We start from the raw sequence: 23,775 nt of genomic DNA on the forward strand, positions 1-23,775 counted from the left end.
TCCCCGGCACCGCCCCGTCTCTTCCTGCCCCCGCCGGAAGCGGCCGCAGCGCCCGGGATGCCGGAGGCCGCCGGAGGTGTCGCCAGGGCGGGCGGGAGCGGGAGCGGTAGCGGCGCGTAGGGCTGGGCTCGCCGCCATGCCCAAGTACTACGAGGACAAGGAGGAGGACGAGCGCGCCTGCAGCGGCGTGCGGGAGGACCTGCGGCAGTGCCTGCTGGAGAGCCCCTGCGTGCTGCAGGTGAGCGCTGCCGCCTGCAAGCCGCCCCTTTCCGGCCTGCTCGCTCCTGTGTGCAGCACCTCAGGGAATTACAGCTCCAGGGGAAAGCGCAGCTCATCGTAGCGAGGCGAAATCCCCAGTAAACCTTGTATGAAGTTGGAACTAGGTGACCTGCAAGGTCCCCTTCCAACCCAAACCACTCTGATTCTAGGAAGTATTTTGGTGTTTCTCTGACGCGCTGCGCAAATCAAGCTTTTAATCCTTTATTTTTCATCTACTAGGAAAACAAAAGCCCTAAACAATGCTTGAGGGAAGGACACTGTAGGAGTTTGCAAGTGACATTCTTTGCATGCAAAAGATCAATGGTAAGTGTGGCATGTCTGGTGACAGTGGCCTGGATGCTTTCTGTCCTTTTCCCACTTTTTTGAAGAACATTTTAATTCAGTAAAGCTGGTGTCATTAAGCAGAACAGCTCCTGCCTTTGAATCCAATTTAAAATATGGATGTTCGTATGTAGAAAAACTCTGATTGTTCTCATGAAGAAAAAGTAGAGTATGAAAAACTGGAAAAATGTGTTTATATTGAATTAGACTTAGAATGTCACAGGTAGTGAGGTAGGTATTTTTACTATTGTTTTTAGTAAAGTTTTGGTTTAAAAAAATTCTAGATCAGGTAATTGTAAGATAGAATATTGACAAGACATTTTTTGTCTGCAAGGTCATCCAAAGAGAATCTGTATAGAGAACACTGAAATGAAATTAAATGAGACTTTCACTGTTGAATCAGGATCTTGCATTGAATTCACACTGAGTCATTAATTTTCTTGGAGTACTTGAATTCATGATAACTAACAGTTTGGGGTTTTTATATAGTGAACTGTCCCATATGATACTGACAAAAATGTAACTAGATAAAGTTTCCCCTATTTTGATAGGAGTTTCACGTCCAGAAATGTCTTGCCTGTGTTTCCATGATATTTAAAAAATAGTTAAGATATTATAAAGATGGTATCAAAACATGAGTTGTGCAGGGCTGGTTTTTATTTTTAGCTGATGTGGTACATAATGAAAAGTGCACAGCTGAAATGGTACCTAAAATGTTTCTTCCATTCTGTAGTAGTCATTCCAGCTTTTTGTACCTCTCCTATATGAACCGTATTAATCCATACAGTCACAAATTATTATTTCTGCAGACAGGAAAAATGCTGTGTATTAAATGTTTGAAATACCTATATGATGCTGCAGTAGCAACATATACAGGTGATGTGCCTGTATTTTTATCTGGATTGTTAAGGCAGCCTGATGAAACTTAAATTGCAATCTAAATGTATCCAGTCATGTGGGAAGAAGCCTGGCTCTTAGATGATTCTATTTAATTGTCCCAAATTCTAAGGCTGGTGAGTGATGTTTTTCTTGTCCTGTTAATTCTGAGAATTTCAATAATTGTGCCCTGCCAAATTTTTTACTTGTTACAATAGTGAGGATTAAAGAGTGTCCAAAACCAACTTAGACACTAGATGCAAATATGATTTACAGTATTCTAAAATGATTAGGGATTTTGCCTAGATACTGTTTTCTTTGTGAGGAAATAGAATGTCTTATCGGTAGAGTAAGCTTCAGTAAACTTTAGACATTTAAGTAGGAACAGGATTTAAAGTGGAAGCTGCTAGGTTATTGGATAAGCTATGTCATCATGTAGTCGAGCTCTTTACAAATTTTACTGCAGTTTCGAATCATGGAAGAGGGTTAGTTAATGGAGATAAAAGAAACCTCCTCAGTCTAATATCTGAATACGGCTGAGTTGCAATCTGTCGCTACCATCTTCAAGACTGACTATCTAAATTCAGAATTCTCCCAAGATCAAAGTATATTTTTCTGCTGTACTGGGAAAGAAATTGCAATTTAGCTTCTGTAAGTACTGCAGTGTACCTTTTATTTTAGCTTTACTGTCATCTTTAGCCTTCCGTTAAATCTTTTTTTGTAACTGCCAAGAATAAACTTGTACATTTTAGAAGCTGAATATTATTTCAGTTTTTACTGATTTATTTCTATTTTTTCCACAAACTTCTTGTATTTAAGTTATCCCTCTCCTCATGGACATTTGCAGTGACTCCCACTTCAACCAAATCTGAATTTCCCTCCTTCAGGTTATCAGTTACATTTGGAAAAACTGATTTAAGCAGACTTACACTACCTTGTTTTTGTGTGTTCTTTGACATCCTACTATGCTGCTCTTGTCATCTCTGTTGTTCCACTGTTTATTTCAAAATGCACAGGATGCTTATCACATAATTTTAATTTTGTGTGAGACTTAAGATAATATAATGTCTCTTTAATCAGAACCACCCTATGGCTTGTTGGCTATATCACTAGTTTTCTTTACAGTGCCTTCTGCTTTATTCTGGCCTTTGTTCTGATGTTACTAAGTGCCAAGGTAGCACAAGCACTCTAAAATATTTCTTTTGCAAAATACCGGCTTTTAATATATTGACTTCAATTTTCAGTTGGATACCAGGGCAAGATTCAGAGGAAGGAAGGGATACTGAAGTCTTCATCAAGAGACCTAGCCATGGGAATTCAGGGTTCATCAGCACTTTACAAAAAACAGAGACTAAAGTAAGAAGATTGTACCTGCTATATCCTTTCATGCAGTGTTTTCATGGAAGGTACCTGCTCCTGAGTATTCTGATAGATTGACCTGGATGTGCATTTAAATGTTAAAAAGAAGACAAGCCTAAAGCTGCAAGTTCTGGCCAAAATGGGTACTTGTCATGTACTTGAAATAAAATATGTGAAATCCAGAATAAGCTGCAGAATTTATCATTCTGTTTTGAAGTGAAGTTGTCTTCTGTGACCTTACTGTGAATTCTGGTCATGTTTTGCTTTTACAATAATAGAAGGTATAGAACTGGGAGTTCACTTGATGTGTTGAGGAAGTTTTCTTAGCAGACTGGTATCCCAGAGGATACCTCAGGATAGAACTGTTTTCAGAGATGAGGAGTTGACCACGGTTGTAAAATGTGTGTGCAAGTTGCTTCCTCTCCGGTAGGTTTGCTGCCCAGTAAATTTGCACTAATAGATGGGAGTGGTGATGTTTTTCATTCCCACACTGGTAAGGAAGTAGGATTTGTGGGGGTAACAGTGCTTAAACTGTGACAGTGGTCAATATTAACTGGTTCTGATTAAGAACTTTTTTCCCAAAGGAATATTTTTTTTCTTCTTTCAGTATCTGTGTCATTCCTTGCCTTTTAGAAGCCTTTAAGAAATAAATGGTAGTGGAACTCTTACAAGTGGCAACTCAAATAACTTCAGACAAGGTGATTAGAAACAAGATTGGGAGATAGTGAGAGAGGAGAGTCATGGTAACTTCTTGGCTGAAGCTTATAGCCAAGTGTCTGATTTACATTTAGTCTGAACAGATACATGCAACACTTAACTGTTTGTAAAAGTGATGACTTCAGTGAATGAGTGCATGTTGATTATTTAATTCTGTCTTAAGCAACTGTTCTGTGATCAAAGACTGTTTATATTCCTTGTATGTGTAGGACTTTATTTTTGCAATTATAAATCAACATTGATTTCACATTTTCGTGTTCTGTTGATTATATGGAAGCTAGTTCATTTGTTCAAGTGCTGTAAACATCCTTTGTTTTCTACCTCCTAGTTACCATATCATCTCTTTACATACACAAAAATTATAAAATTATGTCTATAAGACTGTTCTTAACTTAGCACTCTAATTTCAAAGTATTACTCACAAGCCTTCTCCATGAGGAAAAAGAAAGGGAGCAAAAATAAATAAAAAGCCACATGGCAGGTATTTAAATGTCAGTAAGAGAGAAGAGTCAGAATAGTATGTGGTTTTGGTGATCACAGACTCTTCCATGGTCTGCTCTGCTGCAGTGGCCTGTAGGCTTGATGGTTCAAGTAATCTATGTTCCTTTCTTGGCCATAATCACCAAGCCTCACCTCATGGTGCTGCAGGACCCGCTTTTGGAAAGGAGCAGACAGATAACAGATCATAGAGAGACAGCTAGTTAGAGTTATTTTTAGTAATTGACTTGAATCCAGTGGAGATCGAGTGTTAAATTCAGTGTTTGCTATTGGACATTTAAGGATTTAATAATTAACAGAATATTTGTATTATTCGATCCACTAGAATGTTACTGTAAAAACTTCCTAGTGGTTCACTAACTACCTAGGACAGTATAAAAATACCTATGATATGTATCAAAATAAAAAACTTCCTAGTGGTTCACTAACTACCTAGGACAGTATAAAAATACCTATGATATGTATCAAAATACTGATTTGCTCAAGAGACTATCACTGTTCAATTCCAGTGTTGGGTAAAATCATATTCTGTTTAAAAATGACTACCTATATAATTGTCTGGGGACTTTGACCACTCTTCTACTTGAGAGATATTAATGGTTTTTGTGCGAAAAATAATAATTTGTTTTATTAATGGAAAGCTGTAGGTACTATAGATTTGATTCTAGCTTTTTTCCTAATACAGTAAATGTTTTTATTTAAATATATTGATATTTTTGTCTCATGCCTTGTGGTACACTACTGGGTTTTACTAAAAAAAGTGCATATTTCTATGCTGTGGTAGATTTTGCAAGATGGAACATGCAATGTGTCTGAATCCGTGAAATTGGATTGCTAAGGACAAATAGTTGACGTGGCTCCAAAAGGCTCATAGTGGGTTTAGAATCAGAAATATATGTGGTGCTAATAATTCATATTGAATAAATACAGGACACAGTTTGCAAAGAACTTTCCCTGCTGCTCTCATTCCTCCCATTCGCTTTACCCAGTGGCAGAGTCAGAGAGTGCTGAATGCTGTCAGGACTGACGTCACAGACACGGCTCCGTCAGGGTTAGGACCTGTCTGTGTCATTAACATCTGATTTCATCAATTAACGTGTTCTCTCTGTGGTCCAATCCTGCAAACACATTTGTATTTAAATGGCTGTAAACACATGTTGCAGAACTGCAGAAATATGCCATAGTCATTTACTCTGAAAATTCTTTAGGTCATTAACTCTGTTCTTCCAAGTTAGTATGAATTGATAAGCATATAAGTCCGTGTGTTTATATTACTTATTAAAGACCTTCATTATTCACTGGGTGGAATAAGAAATTGGTTGTGTGTTCTCTCTTCACTTTTAAGTTTCTGGAGAGTAGCAGGTTGGGTGAGATGCTTTTTTTCAAAGCAGACTTTTAAAATAATACTATTTTTTTCAGTGGAAGCCTGGAACAAACTAAATTGACACCTTCTGCTCATAAGAAGAGCATTAAATTGAAATCATCTAAAAATGCAGCCACAGAATGTAGGTGGTAAGCAGTATCTCTTGTTTAAGCCTGTGGTTGGAAAACTTAGAAATACAGAACCGTAGCAGCTTTGTTGACATGATGAATTTCACAAGTACTCATGCTGCCCCAGCACTTGATATGTGGTCATTGCAGAGGGACCTGGACAGGCTGGAGAGTTGGGCTGATTCCAACGAGATGAGGTTCCACAAGACCAAGTGCCGGGTCCTGCACTTTGGCCACAACAACCCCCTTGCAGCGCTACAGGCTGGGGACAGAGTGGCTGGAGAGCAGCCAGGCAGAGAGGGACCTGGGAGTTTGGATTGACAGGAAGCTGAACATGAGCCAGCAGTGTGCCCAGGTGGCCAAGAAAGCCAATGGCATCCTGACCTGGATCAGGAACAGTGTGGCCAACAGGTCCAGGGAAGTGATTCTTCCCCTGTACTCAGCGCTGGTGAGGCCACACTTGGAGTACTGGATGTGGCACTTAGTGCCATGGTCTAGTAACCACAGCGGTAGTGGATCAAGGGTTGGACTTGATGATCTCAGAGGTCCCTTCCAACCCATCTGATTCTATGATTCTATGATTTGGAATATATGTCTTTATTCTAAATATGTGTCTTGTTGTCTACAGCTGAAGAGCACGACAGTTTAATTCCAGTCTTAAACTGCAGCTGATAGAATAGTAATCAGAAACCTTAAGATCATTTCTTATTTTTCTTTTCCAAATGTGCATGCTGAATTTTCTGTCTGGCATTGTTTTGTTGGAAATATCTTCAGAAAATCATTAACCAACTATTTCTGTAAGTGGAACACCCCCCAGTGACTTGGTTAACAGTCTGTAGGAAGAAAATTTTGTAAACATAGAGAGCAGCTTCTTGAAGTGGACTAGCTTTATTTTCAGGACTTACAGTAGGTTCATTAATAATGTCCTTAAACATTGAAAGAGGAAGAAACAGTAAGGTAAGCATTTTAATAGCTACCTAATTATGTCAGGTGATATATTTCAAGTAGATAAACATTGAAATTATATTTTTGTGTCGAGCTGAGGTTTGTTTGCCCTGGTGGAAGCTTTCATGTGCCACGTTTTTCTTGGCCTTTAGGTTCTGTTGGGTTGCAGTGAAATGGGAGGAAATAATTCCACTAAAGATTTTTAGTAGCGGAGGAAATGATACTTGTGAATCTCTGTGACTTAAAACAAGATATCCCAAATTTGCAATATTACTACGAGTACTTTAAAAGGAGCTGTGGAAAAATAGCAAATATAGAAATTGGCTTGTAATTCATAAATTCTGATGATAAACTGTGCTGCTGTAAAATTGTGCTGCCCTTCATTATCATGAAGAATATAAACTTCTTAGTCAAATTCTGACACGACTTTTTTATATTTTTTTGGTGGTGGAACAGAGAGGTCTAATATTTGGTAGCTATTGCTTGTCGTAAGCTTTTGATTTTGTGTCAGCCATACCTCTTTAATGGGCACAGCAGAATAGTTTCTGGAAATCTGTGGGGGAAGAAATCTTTTACAAGTTGCAGATCATTGACAAACTAAGGAAGATGAGGGTGAATAGTGTGCTGAGGGTGAATTGACGTGTAAAATTTTGCATTGTTCAATATAAAGGCAGAAATTACATAAAGCACTTTATCAGCTGAGACTGGACATTCAGATTCCTTCCTGCTTTATGTTAGTGGTTAGAGTTTGACACCCTTCATCTAATCTGACCTTCTGTGAAGGTTTTTATGCCAGAGAAAGGCATTGGCTCTTGAAAAGGGCATAAAATCTAATTATGTTTTCTTTTGATACTATATTTCAATAGCTAGTAATCCCTGTGTTGAAGTACGTGTCTGTCTTGTGACTAGAATTTGACTTCAGCTTTCATTTAGGGGAAGAGGGGATGGCTCTACAAAAGAGGTCAGTATCTTATATTTTCCTACTAGAAAGCATTTGAATGCTTTTAATATTTCTCAATGAAATGCATGGATTGACTTCCTAAAATCTTGTGTTATGCCTGTCTTCCTTAGTCCCTTCACAGATTTGTAATCTTTTAAGAAGGAGATAAAACCCTGTTACAGTTTTTTTCCATTGGTCTACATGCAGGTAAAATCCTTGCTTTCTTTGGATTTTGCTTCCAAGGTGGATATCACATTTGTCAAAGTGTTAAGTTGGATCTCGTGTTTCAGTTCCTCGTCCATTATGACCCTAATACCTTTTTCAGAGTCAGTGTTTTTTTCCCAGTGTGTGGCTTGTTTTCCCAAGGTACAACTTCGTGTTCTTTTCCTGGACGTATAGCCTGAGATTTGGCTATTTAAAAATTATAGTAATTTTGAACAGTATGCTTTATCAGCTGTTCCAGAACTCTTATGTGAGGGTCCAGTTCTTTTGTTCACCACAGTGTCAGCTCTTGGGTTGTCCACAAATATAATCAGCAATAAGTTTATATGTGCTTACACATCTTTGAAGAAAATGTGAAATAGTCTTAAACCTGGTAATGGTCCCAGAGCAGTTCTCTAAGCACCTCTACTCAAATACAGTTCTTCTGTGACAATTAGTTTGTGAGATTTGTTACTTACAGATTTCTTTGATTAAGAAAACAAAATCTTACAAAAAAATTAGGTAAATGAAAAATCTCTTGAGCCTATTCATTCCTGCCCTGCTGGTTTTTCTTGTATTTTGCCCTGGGTGATTCAGACTACTCTGCCTACATGGTGGTTCTATGCGTGGTTCTTCAATGCTGGTGTGATGTAAGTGCCCTTCTGGTCCCTTGGGTTTTAGTGCTGTTTGATTTCCTAATGCTAAGTGAACAGTAGTAAACATCATTCTTCCAGAATCCTTGGTGGGTCCTTCAGTTGTCCAAACCTGCTGTTATAAAAGGTTGTAATTTGGTTGATGATGATTAAAAATGTCATCAGCTGCAAATAAACTGTTTTTTACTTCTTAATGCTGTGAAGCTCTCTATTTAAATTGAAGGATGCTAGTGATAAAGTCTACTTGCTTTCTAACCTGTTCTTGACAAGTATATTTGATATTTTTATGAGAGGATGGCTTTAAGTTTGCATGGTATGCAGAAGAGCTCTTATTTTCTGTCTCTTTTTTGTTAAAAATCATGGCAGGGTTCATGAGCTTTGTGCTAAACTATGACCAAAGATAAATATTAACAGTAACATATGCTTGACTAGGCATTGAAAACACCTCTTCTCTGTAAGATCTGTGTGACTTTGAAACCGGAAGTGCTTGCACAGAATTCCACCAATGACATGTGTAAAGAAAAATGAAAAATTTAAGCTACGTCTCCTGGCTTCTCCATCCAAATTCAGACGGTATTGAGGACTTGAGCTGGCAGCTTCCAGCATGAGGGAACTGCAACAGGGAAATTAAAATTCTTACACTAGAGTGGTGTTGGGACTGACTCAGCTGGTGCTTGGCAGTGGTCCTCTGCAGGTCATGCACTGTTGGCTGGAGTCATCCAGACAAGTGTGTCTGTGCGTGTCTCAGTAATACCTCACTTTAGCATGGTTCCTGCAAGCAGGAGCCCCTTGCTTTTGTGCACTGTATAAAAATAATAGAATGAGCCAGAGCTGGACTGTGACCTCTTCCTACCTTCTTTCGAATTACGCTGAACACTGCTTGAGCACGTTAAACCTTTCATTGATAGCAGCATGCTACAGAAATTGGTTAAAAAATGGAGTCCAGGCTCTAGAGACACAGCAGTTTCAACAAATGGCAGTTGGCTGAGACAGCCATCAAGAAACTTCAAGTGTGGACAGTAAGTATGGATGGAGGAAACCTGCTGACATGTATCAGAAATACTGTGGCCAGCAGGACTAGGGAAGTGATTCTTCCTGTATACTCAGCACTGGTCTGGCCATACCTTGAGTGCTGTGTCCAGTTCTAGGCCTTTCAATTCAGGAAAGACATTGAGGTGCTGGAGTGGGTCTGGAGAAGGGCAATCAAGCTGGTGAAAGGTCTGGAGCATAAGTTCTGTGAGGAGTGGCTGAGGGATCTGGGATTGTTTAGCCTGGAGAAGAGTGACCTTATTGCTCAGGGGTGACCTTATTTCTTTTGTTTTTCTATGACTCAGGTAAAGGAGGTTGTAGCCAGGTAGGGGTCGGCCTCTTCCCCCAGGCAACCAGCGACAGGACGAGAGGACATAGTCTTAAGCTGTGCCAAGGGAGCTTTAGGTTGGACATTAGCAAGAATTTCTTCACAGAAAGGGTGATTAGATATTGGAATTGGGTGTCCAGAGAGGTAGTGGAGGTGTTTATGGAAAGACTGGACGTGGCACTCAGTGCCATGGTCTAATTGACATGGTGATGTTCAGTCATAGGTTGGACTTGATGATCTTACAGGTCTTTTCCAACCTAATTAATTTTGTGATTTTTTTACTAGAAAAGAAAAACAAATCTGGATTATTGGCTCAAATAATCTGGCTCAAACATCATAGCTGTGATATGGGTATTTTGCAGACCCGTGACATTTCCGTTCTCAAAATCCCCATTTCAGATGAAGATGCAAGAGAATCCTAATTTCTCTGGTTTTGGATGATTCGGAGCCGAAGCCTGCCGGGGCGGCCGGAGGGGGCACCCTGAGGCGGTGCAGTCCCAGCCCCGGCGGGAGGCGATGCCGCCTCGCCGCGGCCGCAGGGGGCCGGGCCACCGCCGGGGCGGGGCTGCCGCTCCCGGCGCCGTCAGAGCGGGCGGGCGCCGGAGCCGCTGGGGGCGCGGGGCCGGCGGCTGCCGCGGGCGGTGCCCGGAGAGCGGCAGCTGCGGAGGTGAGCGATGGGCGCGGGCCGGGGAGCGGGGGTCGGAGGAAGAAGGTGCGAGACCGAGCGCCGGGCGCGGCGGGGCTCGTACGGCTGCGGCGGAGGCGCCTCTTGTGCCGGGCGCGCCCCGCCGAGCCCCCATCTTGGGGAGGCCCTGCCCGCCGGGGCTCGGTCACGGCGCTGTCACCTGCGGCGGTACCGGCGCGGTCGGTGCGCACTCGTCGCTCGCTGCGGCTCGTCTTGGGCCGGGCCGGGCTGCGGCGGGTGCGGGTAAACAGTGTGTGTGGATGGTACTGCGCGTAAACAGCCGCCTCGGGGAGAGATACGGGAGTGAGACATCCAGTACAAGGATGATATTTAACCTCCCTTAATTTATTCCAGACCGGGTTTCATGGTTCCTTTCCCATGTGGAGAAACCTTAAAAGGAAGCAGATTGTTTAGTTTGGTGCATATTTCAGATTTTTGCCTATTTATTAAGATGGAATATGATTGTGAAATATGGTAGAAATGCCTTTGCAGTACTGATGCACCATCATCCGTCTCGTGGCTTTGACAGAGCAGCGTTAAGAATGAACTCGAAGCTTTATCCCAGTGGCATACATTCCCCCCATACCACGAGTAAAGTCACTATGTGCTGGTCAAAGCCTAGCATGGACTGCGAAGTTGGTAGAGGGGCTTTTGCTGGACAGGCCTGCACGGTGTTGATAGAAGCTCTCCATTGGTAGGCCGATATCATTCATTCTGCAGAAGCCTCTGATGTTGAACTTGTCTAAGCTGGCAGCAGAGAGTCGGCTGGGAAGGTTTAGCCAGGTTGCTTTTTAAGGACAGAATCAGAGATGCATCTGTTCCTCTACCCTCAAACTCTAAAGCAAGAACCAGGTTGTGCTGGAAACAAGATAATTTGTTTCCCCTTGCAGAACCACCATTTGCTAAAGCTTTTTTCAAAGGCTCTTAATTAAAAAACTTCCTAAGTTTCCTTTTCCTGCTGCTGAAGAGTAATTCAGTAGGCTACCTTGCTTCTAGGAACTCAGAGAATGCAGAATCTTGCCAATTTTTTCACAAGTCTCTCTGACTCTCCATGCAAATGTTATGTGGGAGCAAATGGTGGAGAGAGCATATGTATTTTGGGCAAAAAGTTCACATTCAGTGTTCTTAAATTTAGAAGGTCTGGCACTTTCCAAACTTCGAGGTGGATGTGACCTCTTTCACTCACTGCTCCCTGCTGCAGTACCAAGTTGTTGGCAAATCATTATTTCAGGGCTGTTTTCAATTATCCGTATCTAGGCTATGTGCATTTTTCTAGATACGTGACAAATTTGCCTATGATTTAATTTATTTTTAATGAGCTAATTTTAACTTAATCTGTAGTGGGTGGTAGCATGCAGGGACCCATGGAGAAACAAAGAATCCTACCAAAGTGTGGCAAAAGAGCCATGTGATCTTCAGAGAGTGTTTGGCTCCGTTATTGGAGACAGTGATCGCATCTCTGCAGAAACTTATTTACATCTGTCTCACTTGCTGTCTGCTGAGACAGAAGGCTGTACCCCTTCTCGGGTAGTAGAGTTTTCAGTCTTGAGATCTCATATATATTGGAGGTTCATTATCGTCAGCCATCTTTTAGACCTATTCAAGTCCAGTCTACTTGCACAGATGCTGTATTAAATGGAAGTTCTCCCTGTGAAGCATAATGACTGCTAGAGGAAATGGCTACTCTGTTTCCCATATGTTCTGGTTCCTCAGTCTTTGTATTATTGTACTAGAATTAGGAAGGAAAATGAGAAGGTCAAGGATCTCCTTTTGGTTCTTGTTTACTTCTTGAGATTTAATTCAGGCTCCTGGCATGTGCTCTGCCATGGCAAATTTTAATTGCATAATTGCTGGTGCATAAGATGCACCATTAGAATATAAAAGTACCTCTTGGGTACCCTTTGTAGATGACTTTGTTGGAAAAACTTACCCATTTCTTGCCTGGCTGTGGAGAGCAATTGCCTTGCTTAGAGACGAAACCTCTACCTGTTGCCCGAAGAGAGACAGGAGATCAAATAAGGCAGGCAGCATAGCCCAGAGTGTTGTCTTACAGGCTCTTTGCTTCTGCTTGTCACTTCCCTTCCTGTTTCTTTTCTGACAAATTGAATTTCCTCTCCATTGTTGGATTATCTACCTAAATCTCAAACAGACATCCTTCGCAGAAACGTTATTGGAAAATGTTGTTGACCTTAGAAGAAGAAAACCTTAGGGTGTATCTACTTCATCCACATCTGTTGCACAGATAGGCATAGTCTCAAATGTGTTTAAATCACACCTATTGCTGCTTTGCCTAATATGATAAGCTCTTTACTATTGATGAAGTTGATTCTTCTGGCTTTCAGATAGAAGGAGGAATTTCCCTTTCTTGCTTCACAGCCACTTCCCGCTGCCCTCATTCCTTTGCTTCCCACATTCTGTTCTCTGTAGTGCTTTGCTTACTGTAAGGGAAGCATTGCCACAAACTGGCAGCATGAGGCAAAACCAAACAACTGAGGCAGAGCAGATTGAGAATAAAGAGCTGACCAAGTGGAGTAGTAAGGAAAATGACAGGGACATTTGTAAATTAAGGATGTGACTGAGACAAGGGCGTGTGTCTGCATGGGGGAGTGGTGGGGTCATAGCTGGCCTTTGTGGTTTGTGTGGTACGTGGTAAGGGAGGTGTACAGAAGATAATGGAAGGCAACCCTCCCCAGGCTTCCCTGGCAGTTACTGCTGTATTTTCCCTGTTTTGGAAACTGGGCTAAATGATGTTGCATCAGCCGACACAGGTAGACATTGTGCTTCTGTTCTTGTCAGCCCATCGCTCCAGCCACTTTTCTGGCTCTTGCAGAGGAAAGGCAGGTGCCAATACTGCAGATATACATTAGCACTTCTCGAAAACAGCATTTGAAAGCTGCAATAAAGTGTATTCACTCAGCAAGAAGGCTATTTCTGGATGATTATACTTCGACTGAATGCGAAATTCTTGAATTTATATTATTTCCAAATATGCTATAAACAGTAAATTTGGAAATTCAAGTACTGAGGTATGTCCTAACTTAGCTAAAACTATCTTGATGAAATATAAGAGGGTAATGTAGTTTTCCCCCTAATCTCCAGGCAAGTTGAGATCTTGATCTTAGGTGGAGGAGACTTTCTGTGCAGTTTGTAGTACATGACGAAGGATTTGTCTGCAACAGAGGTTTGTGAATGTGCGATGTATTCACTAAAAGTACTTATTACATGCAACACTGAGATATCGCCAAAACCTTGTATGAAACCAGTGGAATATGTTCAAAAAGACATTGACATTCCTCAGCTGCTCTTGTAGACCAGGCCCACTCATGAAAGCATAAGCCCTTTGATATTCTTGTATATCTCACGAATGCCTGCATCTTGTTTGTGCATCTACTGCTGTGGCATGCTGACAGAGAAGCCTGTTGTGTGAGATGTGATGCTCTCTAAATACAGCTGTGTTCTTCCAGTTTGTTGCATACAGAATGGATTTTGTGAGGGAGATAACTGAGCGAGGTGAAAGGGAGTAGCATGGGAGGAGCATGAATATAGAGGGGGGAAGTGAAGGGAAAAGAATAGAATAAGACAGTATGGGAAATGGGAGAGATAGTGATAGAAAAAAAAGCATCTAGTGTACTTGTCATCAATGTTTCATAGCATTTGCCAGTGGAGCACTTCAGAGTTGTAGTTGCTGAAAAAAACCTGGAGGCATTCCAAACCTGTAGCTCCAGCTGGGATGTGCTTAGGGAGGATGCAAAAGCAGAGGCTAGGCTTTGGAGCCAGGCTTCCCTGGCCAGATGTATTCTGACCTGAGCCTGTGGGAAGCGAGTGAGGCTGTGCCACTCTGGATGAGAACTGCAGACGGAGGTGTGCTGCTAACTCCCCTTGCTAGATGCTTAAAGAAGTTGAGGTCATCTGCTCTCACAAGCACGGTTATTTCAGTCTTGCTTAAGAAAATAATATGTTTTACTCTCCATCTAAACTTTTAGAAGAATAATCATTCTTTCTACCATATGACTAATTATAGGAAGGGTATATGTATTGATGTTGCAAATCTTTGGAAATAGCACACCTCAATTCCTTGGGGCTGTTTATAGCTCAGGTACCCTTACTGCAGTGTTGCAAACTGTACAGAATTTTGCAACTAAAATCAGTGCTGGAAAATGCCTCTGCACATGCTCAGTTCCCTCCTTTTATACAAGGCTAAGCTGTCTAGATTAATTCTGTGCTTGAAAAACTGCTTTACCCTGTTGTATCACCAAGTTTTCTGTAACTTCCTTCCAGCAAAATGAAATGTGATTAGAAAGAATTTGATGCCTGGAATTTCTCTGTGCCATGAGTAGAACAAATCTCTAAGGTGGAAATTATGGCCAGCAGTGGAGGCACAGAAGATACAAGATTTGCTGAGAGTTTGTTCTTCCACTGACTTTCTGTTATTAAATCTATTGTGTTGGGAAAGATGCAGTGTAGGGTTTACTGCTAAGGGTGGTAAACATTGAACCTTTCTATAATTCTGGTTTGTGTCTGCTTCATGTCTTAACCCTTGACGGTCTGAAGCTTGGATTCTGACTTCAGAAGAATTTTTCAAGAATTGTCCAGTCTTTAAGAGTTATAATAAAACTTCAGAATTAAATAGCTTTTTATAAGGCATCTTGAAAATACTTGCCTGCTTGGAGTCTTCCCTGGCATTTTTCCAGCTCTTTTTCTACATTTTCTCTGTGATGACCAGTGTTAAGGGTATAGTTTTTTGTAGTTTTCTAAGCCTTTAATTTTTCATAGTGCTCTTTCAAAAAACAACTTGTGGGGGTTTTTTCAGTGTTGCTCAGAATAAAGTGGGTATTGATAGACCCTCTAAAGATGTTTATTTTTTATTTTTAATTTTTCCCCTTACTCAGCTACATTTTGTCTTGCCACCAGTAATTCTTTTGATACTGTAGCTACTTTTTACATTCACTAGGCTGGAAATTACTGCCTCCCACAGCATGGCAGGTGGAACAAAATGTGTCCCTACGCTTCAACAACTTTAGTGCGAAGTTCAGCAGCTTAATTTAAACTGTTGGTTTGACATTTCTGAAGAGCGTTCACTTGATCTGGTCCATTAACTTTACTTGAGAGGCTGTAAACTTGAACAGCAGATTGGTGATATCTTCAGTCACCAGAGCTACTAGCCAAGCTCTTTGGGCCATTTTTCTGTTATATTTTTACCATAAAGCCATAAATATTAGTGCATTGTTAATTCTGATAACAGTTCTGAAAATATCAAAATTTATTGAACATTACAGCATTTGTTTTAAAAAAAAGGTGCTCTGGTATTGTCTTGTGGAAGACGCTACATATAAAAACTAAAATCTGGGATAAGTCTTCCTGTCCAGAATTCTGTAGAGCATTTCTTGGGTGCTTTGTGAGTATGGACATTATCTGCACAAGAGAATTATATCACAGGTATCTTACCCCTTCCAGATTTGATGGGTCGTTTTTTAAAGTTCAAAATTGTACAGTATCACACAGATATGAGTATGAAACCAGTAGATAATAATATCAGTAGAAAAGTCATGTATATACATCCGTGTTTACAAGTTAGTGTCACAGCTGGAAGCTGGAAGGTTTTGTCCTGTGACACTTAACTCCCTGTGGCTCTGCTGTTCAGTCCCATGCTTCTAGAAACATGGATGAAGATGGCCCTTGAGGTTTTCTAGTGATTGTAACTTTTGCTCCCAAAGAGTGGGTGGGTTGTTCATCATCATTTCTGGGATTGAGGGAAGTGTTTGGCACTACTGGTTCCATGCTGAATGGAAAGCACTGCTGCTCCATACAAACAAGACAGTTATAGGCATGAGTACGGCATTTTAAACAATGAATGACGTACACTGCTGTCAAAATAGCTGTGTTAAAAGAGCCATCCATGTAACCACAGTTTGGCCTCGTGGATTTCAATTATGCTAAATCTTTAGTTAGATGATCTACTTTTCTGTGTTGTATTTAATGCACAAGAGGGGCCTAATCTGGGGATGAACTGGTCAGTAAAGAACATCAGTGAGTGTAACAGCTTTATTTGTTGCAGAAATTGGAAGTTGTAGAGTGATCAAAACAAGGGATTAAAGGAAGAAAAGGACATGGTGTTTTTTTTAATTGAGAACTGCATCCTTCCACAGGCCAGGGACACTACCCTACCACTCCCTAGAGTTTTTGTGTGGTGCAAGGCAAGTCTTTGAACATTTTCCTTTTGCTGTTTGGTCAGTACAATATTTCTCAGTTTTTGGGTGCCTAATTTAAGATCTGGTTTCAGTTTTACAGAACTGGTAAATCCTCCTAGCTATTTCTGCATATATTATGTAAAAGACTGTATACTTCCAAAGTTCAATCATGGGTATCTTGAGTCAGACACCCAAGCTAGTTGGTACTTTATTCTTTCTGCAGAAGCCAGCTGGTTCTCCCTTGAAGTCTGTGTCCAGTTTCTCTCCCATTCCCAAAGCTGGTTCCCAGCCTCCTTGCACCAGTTTAGCCTGCTCCCCTTGGTTTTCCTCTTTCTGCTACTTGTCCCATCTCTTTGGTCTGCCCTTAATTGGCAATTCCCCAGCTCTTTACTGCAATGATTCCTCCCAGCCAAGTTATTTCTGACCTTATCTCTACCCCCAGACCTCAGTCCTGGTCTTCTGACAACTTTGCCAGTATTGGCAAAGTTCAAATCTATTACTTCTGTTCTTTTGGTTTGGCCGTTTTCCCCCATCTTTTTAAGTTCGGTATTCCTTTCTGATTCCTGAAGGGTTGTTGTAGAGATACAGGCTCTGTTGGCCCAGTTCAATGTTCAGTCAAACTGATGAATGATTATTATAGGGAGCTGTCTTCTGAACCCCTTGGGGTGCCTGTAGGGCAGTGCACATGCAGTTAGTTGTGACAATCAAGAGTACTTATTCTTTTGCCATCTTTGGAGATTTTAGTTGTGAGTCAACCTCTACTAGATCTGTGTTTATGGTGACTTTTTAAAGGATTGTAATAGACAGGAAGGACTGACAGTTGGGATTTGTTTTTTGAATTTATGCAAAATGTTTTTTCTTTAGACCTTAGTTTTGGTAGTAGCGGAACTGTTTTAACTGATGATTATTCTTTAAAAATCAGTCTGAGGCAAACACTCAGCATGAAAAATTGCTGGGCACACCATTTGGAGAAATGTAAGCAAATGAAAACAGTAGTCTTTTAAGACATGGTGTTGAGCAGGCATAGTTACAGGTAGAGATGCTACTGGTCCCACCTTCTGATTGCTCCTCTCTTGCTGAAGGATTAGAAAGTGCTTCACAAACTGTTCATTCCCTTCATGTGAGCCTGTGTATCTCATCTACTGTTCAGTGACACGGCAGCGTAATGTTTGACATGCAGTAGCATATAGGAGGTTTAAATAATGTGGGACCATTATTTAGTGGTAGCATTTAAATGACTTGGCCATTAGAAAATAGGGGAAACCTTGTGTAGCAAGGAACTGCTTTCAATGTAAACAAAGACTTTCCTTTTCTTCCCCTTTTGATAAGAATAGTGGAAGTTGAAGTGTGTCTTTGCCTTGATGTATAGCAAAACTCTCTTCCCAGGCAATGTACCTTTTCTCAGACAAGAGAAGCATTTGTCGAGCAATAACCCAAAATATATGGGTGCTGCCATCTAAGTTGTCAGCATTAATTAGGGTTTTTTTATTCAAGTAATAGACAGACTTCATCTTACAAAGTTTATAAGACTTGAGAAAACTACATATGCTTTGATTGAATCTTTTCTACAGTGTGTTTCTTTTTGGCAAGAATAAGTGTTCTCTTTTCCTGTTAGTTTGACCCAGTCTATATTTTAGTGAAATTACCCTCTCCAAGAAATATCAGTAAGAACTATATTTCTGGTAGAAATACTAGTGGCTATGGTAGCAGTGCTGGAGACACAGCCATCCAACATGAGCTGTGGGTTTACTGCTTCTCTTGAGCTACAGATGGCTATGGAACAAGCCTTGTTAATTCCGCATCAGGTTCTCACGTAGCTTTCTATCTTTTTATGTGATTTCCACATCATGGTTTCTGAAATGTTCTGTACTTAATATATTAATTGCATGTTACAGTTCTGTGTTCCCAAGAGGCTTTCAAGCTGGAAGCAAGCAATCTTTTATGACCAGAAAGTTACGTGCTGTATAAAAAGAGAGCACGGCAAAATGCAGTCGGTCAAGAAATCTGTGAGAAAGCTCCTACAGTGTGTGAATTTGCAATGAGAGTTTTGGATGTGTACACACTATTCAATTTTGAGAACATTTCAAACTAAATCTCATTAGGATATTGAATGAACATGTCTGCATAAAATATTTTGCAGTTCTCTTGTATAACATGGGTGGCCCAGTTACAGCAGATCAGTAGGTGTCCAGATGCTCTCAGATACTGGGGTCTTCAGTGCAAATGTGAACAATTGTATTAAAATCTCGTAAGTAAAATGAGCATACTGCTAAAACTGGACTGGTGAGATGCAAATAAAACCATTAGAAGTCATCACAGGGCCACTGGTGCCTCTTGGTACATGTGTTGTGCTGCTTTTCGGTGAGTGCGTAATGCCTGTTACTTCTCAGCAGGATAATATTGCCCTGGGAGAAAAGATGCTGGTAGAGTGTATGTAGGGTTCTGCTCTGCTGTGTAGAAGCAACTCAGCAATTAGACTAGCTGCTAAGCCCAGAGAGACTTTGAGAGCTGCTCTAAAAACACTACTTTTTAGTCCTTCTAGAAAGCAGGTATGTGGGCAAACAATAAGTGGGGAACAAATTGTGAGGATCAGTGCTTTTCTAGTGACATTTCCCCTCTCAGGAAGAGCAGTGAAAACTTCTGGTGTTTTCTTACGTAAATGTCATGTCTCACATAGACCAGGAATAGGAATAGAAATTCTTTATTTCTATGATTTTGTTATGTTGCCTCCTTGTTCTATTTCCCTCCTTCCGCACTATGTCTGACGGGTAGGGGCTGGAATGTCTCTACGCAGTGTTATAGTAGTTTTTCTGCAAGGCTACTCCTGGGAGCTTTCAGTCTGAGGGTGGAAATTTGTTTTGCTCTAAGCACACCTTTTTACCCCTTCCATTTCCTAGTTCTTACTCTTTTGCATTTGGGACAGGCTCCTGGTGAACTTCATGGGTGAGGTTGATAGGAAGGGAAGGAAAACAGTTCTTTGATACTAGTTGTGAGAATCCAGTAAAAGGTTATTTTGGGAGAGGCCATAGTGGTCATGTGTCAAGTAAAATAATCATGAGGCCTGACTTTTACATGCAGCAGTTAAAAAATGGTATCAGGGAATGTATGTGGCAGTAGTGTTATCAACCTTGGGCATTTGGAAGTTGCAGGAAGCCTTTAGAATTGTGAGGGTTGTTGAAATAATCCTAGCCATAGACTTCATATTTGTCTCCAGCTTTGTGAGCTTTTAGGTAGCTCCCAATCTAGATGGTCCTCACTCAATAATATTGAGTAAAATAGCGTGTTGTGTGGTCACCTAATATTCTGGTCTTCCTGAAAAGCCTTGTGTCTTAAATTTTTTTTATGCCTGTGAATGGTGCTGCCCTCTTTACAAGTTGGCTTGTCTGACACATTTACAAGCTTTATTCTGATACTGATAAGGTGAAAGGATTTGTCTTACCTGTGTGTAATACCTGCTTGAAGGACCAGAGACTTTTGGGAAAAGACTGAGTATTGCAAGACAGATAAAATAATCAGAAGCACCAGTGAATCCGGAGGGAATAATTGTTGGAAGTTCTACAAAATCTCTGTGTTTCTGTGTTTCTCTGAGACCGTTCACAGTGGTTATGAGGGTAGGCAAAATCCACTTTTATATAGGCTTCTCAATACGCCTGGATTTGTTTAATTGTATATTGTTCATTGTCTTAGCGATTCATGGTGCAAAATTATGCACAAGTTGACAGTTTGATGCTGACATCAGTATCTGTATGTATTGCATCCACCTGGAACTTTTAGCAAGTGAAGACTTAGTGAAATGCAAACAAGTCCATTTTGTGGTATTTCTGCTGCAGACCAATATCAGGAGCTATACAGTTTCTGAAATAAAGGTTTTGAGATGGGTGTTTCATGGGAAGCATTTATTTTCGGTCTGTTCCCATATTGTGACCCTTTCTGGCAAGGTGAGTGCCCTCCCAGAAGCATTCTGAGGCTCTGAAGCACAGTCTACCCTGGTAATTTCCATGTGAGACCTGCTGCTGAGATTTATAAGATAGAACTTGTGAACAGTTGGTCTAATTTAAATTGTGAGATCTAAGGATTGGAGGAGGCAAGAAGTGGTAAAAATCCATCTATATTCTTTTGCTCTTTTTTTTTTGGTTTATTGTTTAGCATCTAGGTTGGAGAGTCCACGAAGACTCATGCTTCTAAGGGAGGGTAATGTTATTTGTCTCTGGAAGGAGGAAAGCTTCAATTTACATAAAATATTGCAAGAGCTCGGGTAATAAAAAAGAAAATGTAAGTGTTAGTTCCATAAATAGAAGGAAAGGAGGATTTTTTTTTTGCTGACCCCTTTTTCCTCATTGCTGCAGTTATGCTTGCAGATTAGGATTGAAGTAGAATTTAGACCATTTGAAACAGTGAAGCCATAAAGGTGGCAAGAGATACACCTGACCAGAACGAGCAGTTGCAGAGCACAAGTTGAGGGGCATGGGCTGCCTGTGAAAGTTTGACAGGATTACAAAAAGCCATATGTATGAGTTCTAGACAAAAAGCCTTTAATAGACCTTGACAATAATTTATGGATAAAGTAGGGAAAATATAATTTATTTGTCATTTTTGTGTTGTAGTTGGTGGGAAGGAGATAATGGAATACACTCATGACAGCATTAACTTAGGGAACTGTAAGTAGCAAGACTTGAAAAAGCAAAAAAAGCACCAAAACAACTCTCCAAAAAAGAAAAAAAAAAAAGGGAAGGAGAACTATGAACTTGTAGGGAACTTTGGTACTACTGAGTTAACAGAATTAGCAGTCAGAAAGTGAAAGCGCCCAAAAGTTTAGAAGTTGGGACATTTGCATTTCTCAGAAAGAAAATGAAAGGAGAAGCAACCCCCTGCACAATGAATGTTCAAAATACTGAACTAATGCTTGAAAGGAGTACCTTCAAGGCACTGTGAGAATTAGAAGGTCCAGTAAAGAGGCTGTGTAGCATTTTTAAGTGGTAAGAATTTGCTCTACTTTCAGAATCAGCCTCTTGAAGCATAAAAGGAAGAAAGAAAACCTAGAAGTGAAGCATGAGGTTCCCATGTTGACTGCTATAGATACCTAAATCAAAGAAAACCATTAATTGTAGCAGGTGCACTTTGCATCTTTATCCTAAAATGCTCTCAACTGCTTTGATTTTAGTGACAGTGATTACCAATATAAAAACTTCTTTAATTACCCTGTGGATAGGGTAATAGCCAATGTAATTAATATGCAAATGTAATTAATTTCCAGAGAGGAAGAAAGATGACTTAAAAATAAAACCATGGTTGTTCAATTGACTTAAGTCTTGAACAAACCATTGTCACCGAGGAAAAGGCTTGTTATCATATTGTTGGTAAATCTGCATTTGTGATCTCATTTTTCCTGTTTCCGTCATCTGCAAGATACATATCAATTTCTTCTCACTTGGTCCAAATAAACAGCTTTTTACTTCTGACAGGATGCTCAGGATATTTTTCAAGGTGAGACTCCTGTGGCTGTTGTGTGTTGAAGCTGGAACTTTGATGCATTACTGAAATGTTGGCTTGTCCTTTGTCAGGTAGTTCTGAGTACCATGGCATATGGGATGTAAAGGGTTTTTTTGCTTCCTACTGAACCAAAATTAAGTAACATCTCTTGAGTCAGAAACAACTCTATCCTCCTCCAAGCTAGGTAGCATGAGAGGTGGTTCTAGTCAGAGGAGCAGCCTCTCTCTCTGGGGAGCTGCTTCCTGACCTTCTCAAATTATAAGCCTTCGCCAGCTGTCAAATGGAAGTCAGCCTCCCTCCCCATTCCATCACCTGCCTCCCTATTTGCTTTTGAACACCTCTTGCACCCTTTTACAAGTTGAATGGGTGTGTGTAGAGGAAGGGTTCAGTTAGTAGTGTTTAAATGCATTGTGCTGGTGGGTAACTGTAAAGATTTTTTTTGTTTGTTTGCTTTATTTAGTGGAGATACTTTGTAACAGAGTCTTACCTTTGTCTCCGATTACTGTTTGCAGACAGGAGTGAGATGATATAATGGTACAGGATATATTTGTGTTTTCCTGTTGTGGTACGTGTGGTTGGAAATAATCTGGGCGTAGACCTGGTTTTCTCCTAAATGACTTGTTGCACGGGGCTGACAGCGGGCACTTTGAGTAAGGTCTCGGGAAGGTAGCTGAAAAGGAAAATAAAGCTACATCTTGCCTATTTATGGTTGGATGGTTTTGTTGCTGTTTTTTGCATCATTTTGGGCATTCATTTAGTGACGGTTCTGGGAAAAAGGCGACTGCCCCTGTATGTGTACGTAGCATGTGCTTATATTTACCAAAATACCAGCAGGGTTGATAACCCTTCTCTTTTTCTGGCAGCCCAGCTAAAGCCATTTTTCATGTTGCCTTTCAGGCACATGTCCTGCTCTTTTCCCTCTCATTTTTACACAAAAAACCTCTGCCATATGCTGTTCAGATCTGATATTCTGGCTCATTCTGCTTCAGATGCTCAAAAAAGCCCTTTCCCAGAGGCCTCCTCTTCTTTCACATTCACATTTGAAAGTGATATTTTGGTACTGATGAGTGTGTATGACACTGCAATTATAAGATACTGAATTCTACTGTAGCACTTAGTATTTGGTGCCAGCAGGGGTGGAAATGACGGCAAATTTTAGGCTCAAGAGAGGTGTTCCTGGCACTAATGACCAGTGTGGAAATCCCTGAAATGACACACGCAATGAGTAAAGTTGTTAAGATGAGTAGGAGGGGAGCAGTCTCCTTTCTGGAGAACAGGAGGGGCATGAAGCTGGAGCGGGAGGTCCAGCGCGATGTCCCCATGAAGATGATTTTTACTGGAAAATGTGGTGGTGGGTGATGAGAGGGACATGCAACACATTGGAAGGTTTTGGAAATATGACAATGTCGTTTGTTTGCACTGGTAGGCTTACAACTGTGTGAAAATCTCCAAACGAAGGCATAGCCCCACATAGCAGCAGTAGTCCCTGCCTGTTGGAGCTGGAGTTTCTGTCTTCTATCTGCTTGAATCTGAAGTCTCTTGCTGACAGTAGTTTGACCTCCAGGCTTTACACTGCATTTCCATATTCAGAGCACTAGATGTTGGCTTTCAGATGGAAGTGGAGACAAGTTCTCTTGCAGATAGTCACAGAAAATCTGCTGCCGTCTGCACCTTCGCTTTGCTGATACCACAGCTTTTAATATCGTGCTCTTAATTAACTTCATACCCTGCTTCCATTTCTTGGTTCCAGAAGAATGCTTGAAGCAATGTGGGTT

General features: G+C 40.8%; 2 protein-coding genes across 11 annotated transcripts in view; both read left to right on the plus strand.

Moving 5' to 3' along the window:
* LOC116782706 (cytochrome c oxidase assembly factor 5) lies at positions 1 to 8,474 on the plus strand. Of its 2 annotated transcripts, XR_004355326.1 has the most exons (4): positions 42 to 238; positions 499 to 582; positions 2,721 to 2,920; positions 6,170 to 8,474. XR_004355326.1 is itself a non-coding variant. In XM_032679570.1 (3 exons), exons 1-3 carry the CDS (start codon positions 137 to 139, stop codon positions 2,760 to 2,762), a joined length of 228 nt encoding a protein of 75 aa, XP_032535461.1. In that variant the 5' UTR covers positions 1 to 136; the 3' UTR covers positions 2,763 to 3,799. The 2 variants fall into 2 exon arrangements, 1 of the variants encoding a protein (XP_032535461.1); XM_032679570.1 differs by lacking the exon at positions 6,170 to 8,474 and having other exon boundaries at positions 1 to 238; positions 2,721 to 3,799.
* A 1,773-nt stretch (positions 8,475 to 10,247) lies between these two features.
* INPP4A (inositol polyphosphate-4-phosphatase type I A) overlaps positions 10,248 to 23,775 on the plus strand; it is a 124,222-nt gene continuing 110,694 nt past the window's right edge. For 8 of the 9 annotated variants that reach the window (XM_032679577.1, XM_032679582.1, XM_032679578.1 and 5 more), the window contains exon 1: positions 10,256 to 10,304. The gene's annotated coding sequence lies outside the window, so the exon portion shown is untranslated. Of the gene's footprint in view, positions 10,305 to 23,775 lie in introns of all 9 variants that reach the window. The other variant, XM_032679583.1, reaches the window with a different exon arrangement.

The sequence above is a fragment of the Chiroxiphia lanceolata genome, chromosome 2, assembly GCF_009829145.1.
Source record: "Chiroxiphia lanceolata isolate bChiLan1 chromosome 2, bChiLan1.pri, whole genome shotgun sequence".
NCBI classification, from domain to species: Eukaryota; Metazoa; Chordata; class Aves; order Passeriformes; family Pipridae; genus Chiroxiphia; species Chiroxiphia lanceolata.

Coding starts and splice junctions, on each gene's coding strand:
- LOC116782706 (XM_032679570.1), top strand. CDS start 137: ATGCCCAAGTACTACGAGGACAAGGAGGAGGACGAGCGCGCCTGCAGC. Junction 239..498: donor AGAGCCCCTGCGTGCTGCAG/GTGAGCGCTGCC, acceptor TTCATCTACTAG/GAAAACAAAAGCCCTAAACA. Junction 583..2,720: donor TTGCATGCAAAAGATCAATG/GTAAGTGTGGCA, acceptor TTCAATTTTCAG/TTGGATACCAGGGCAAGATT.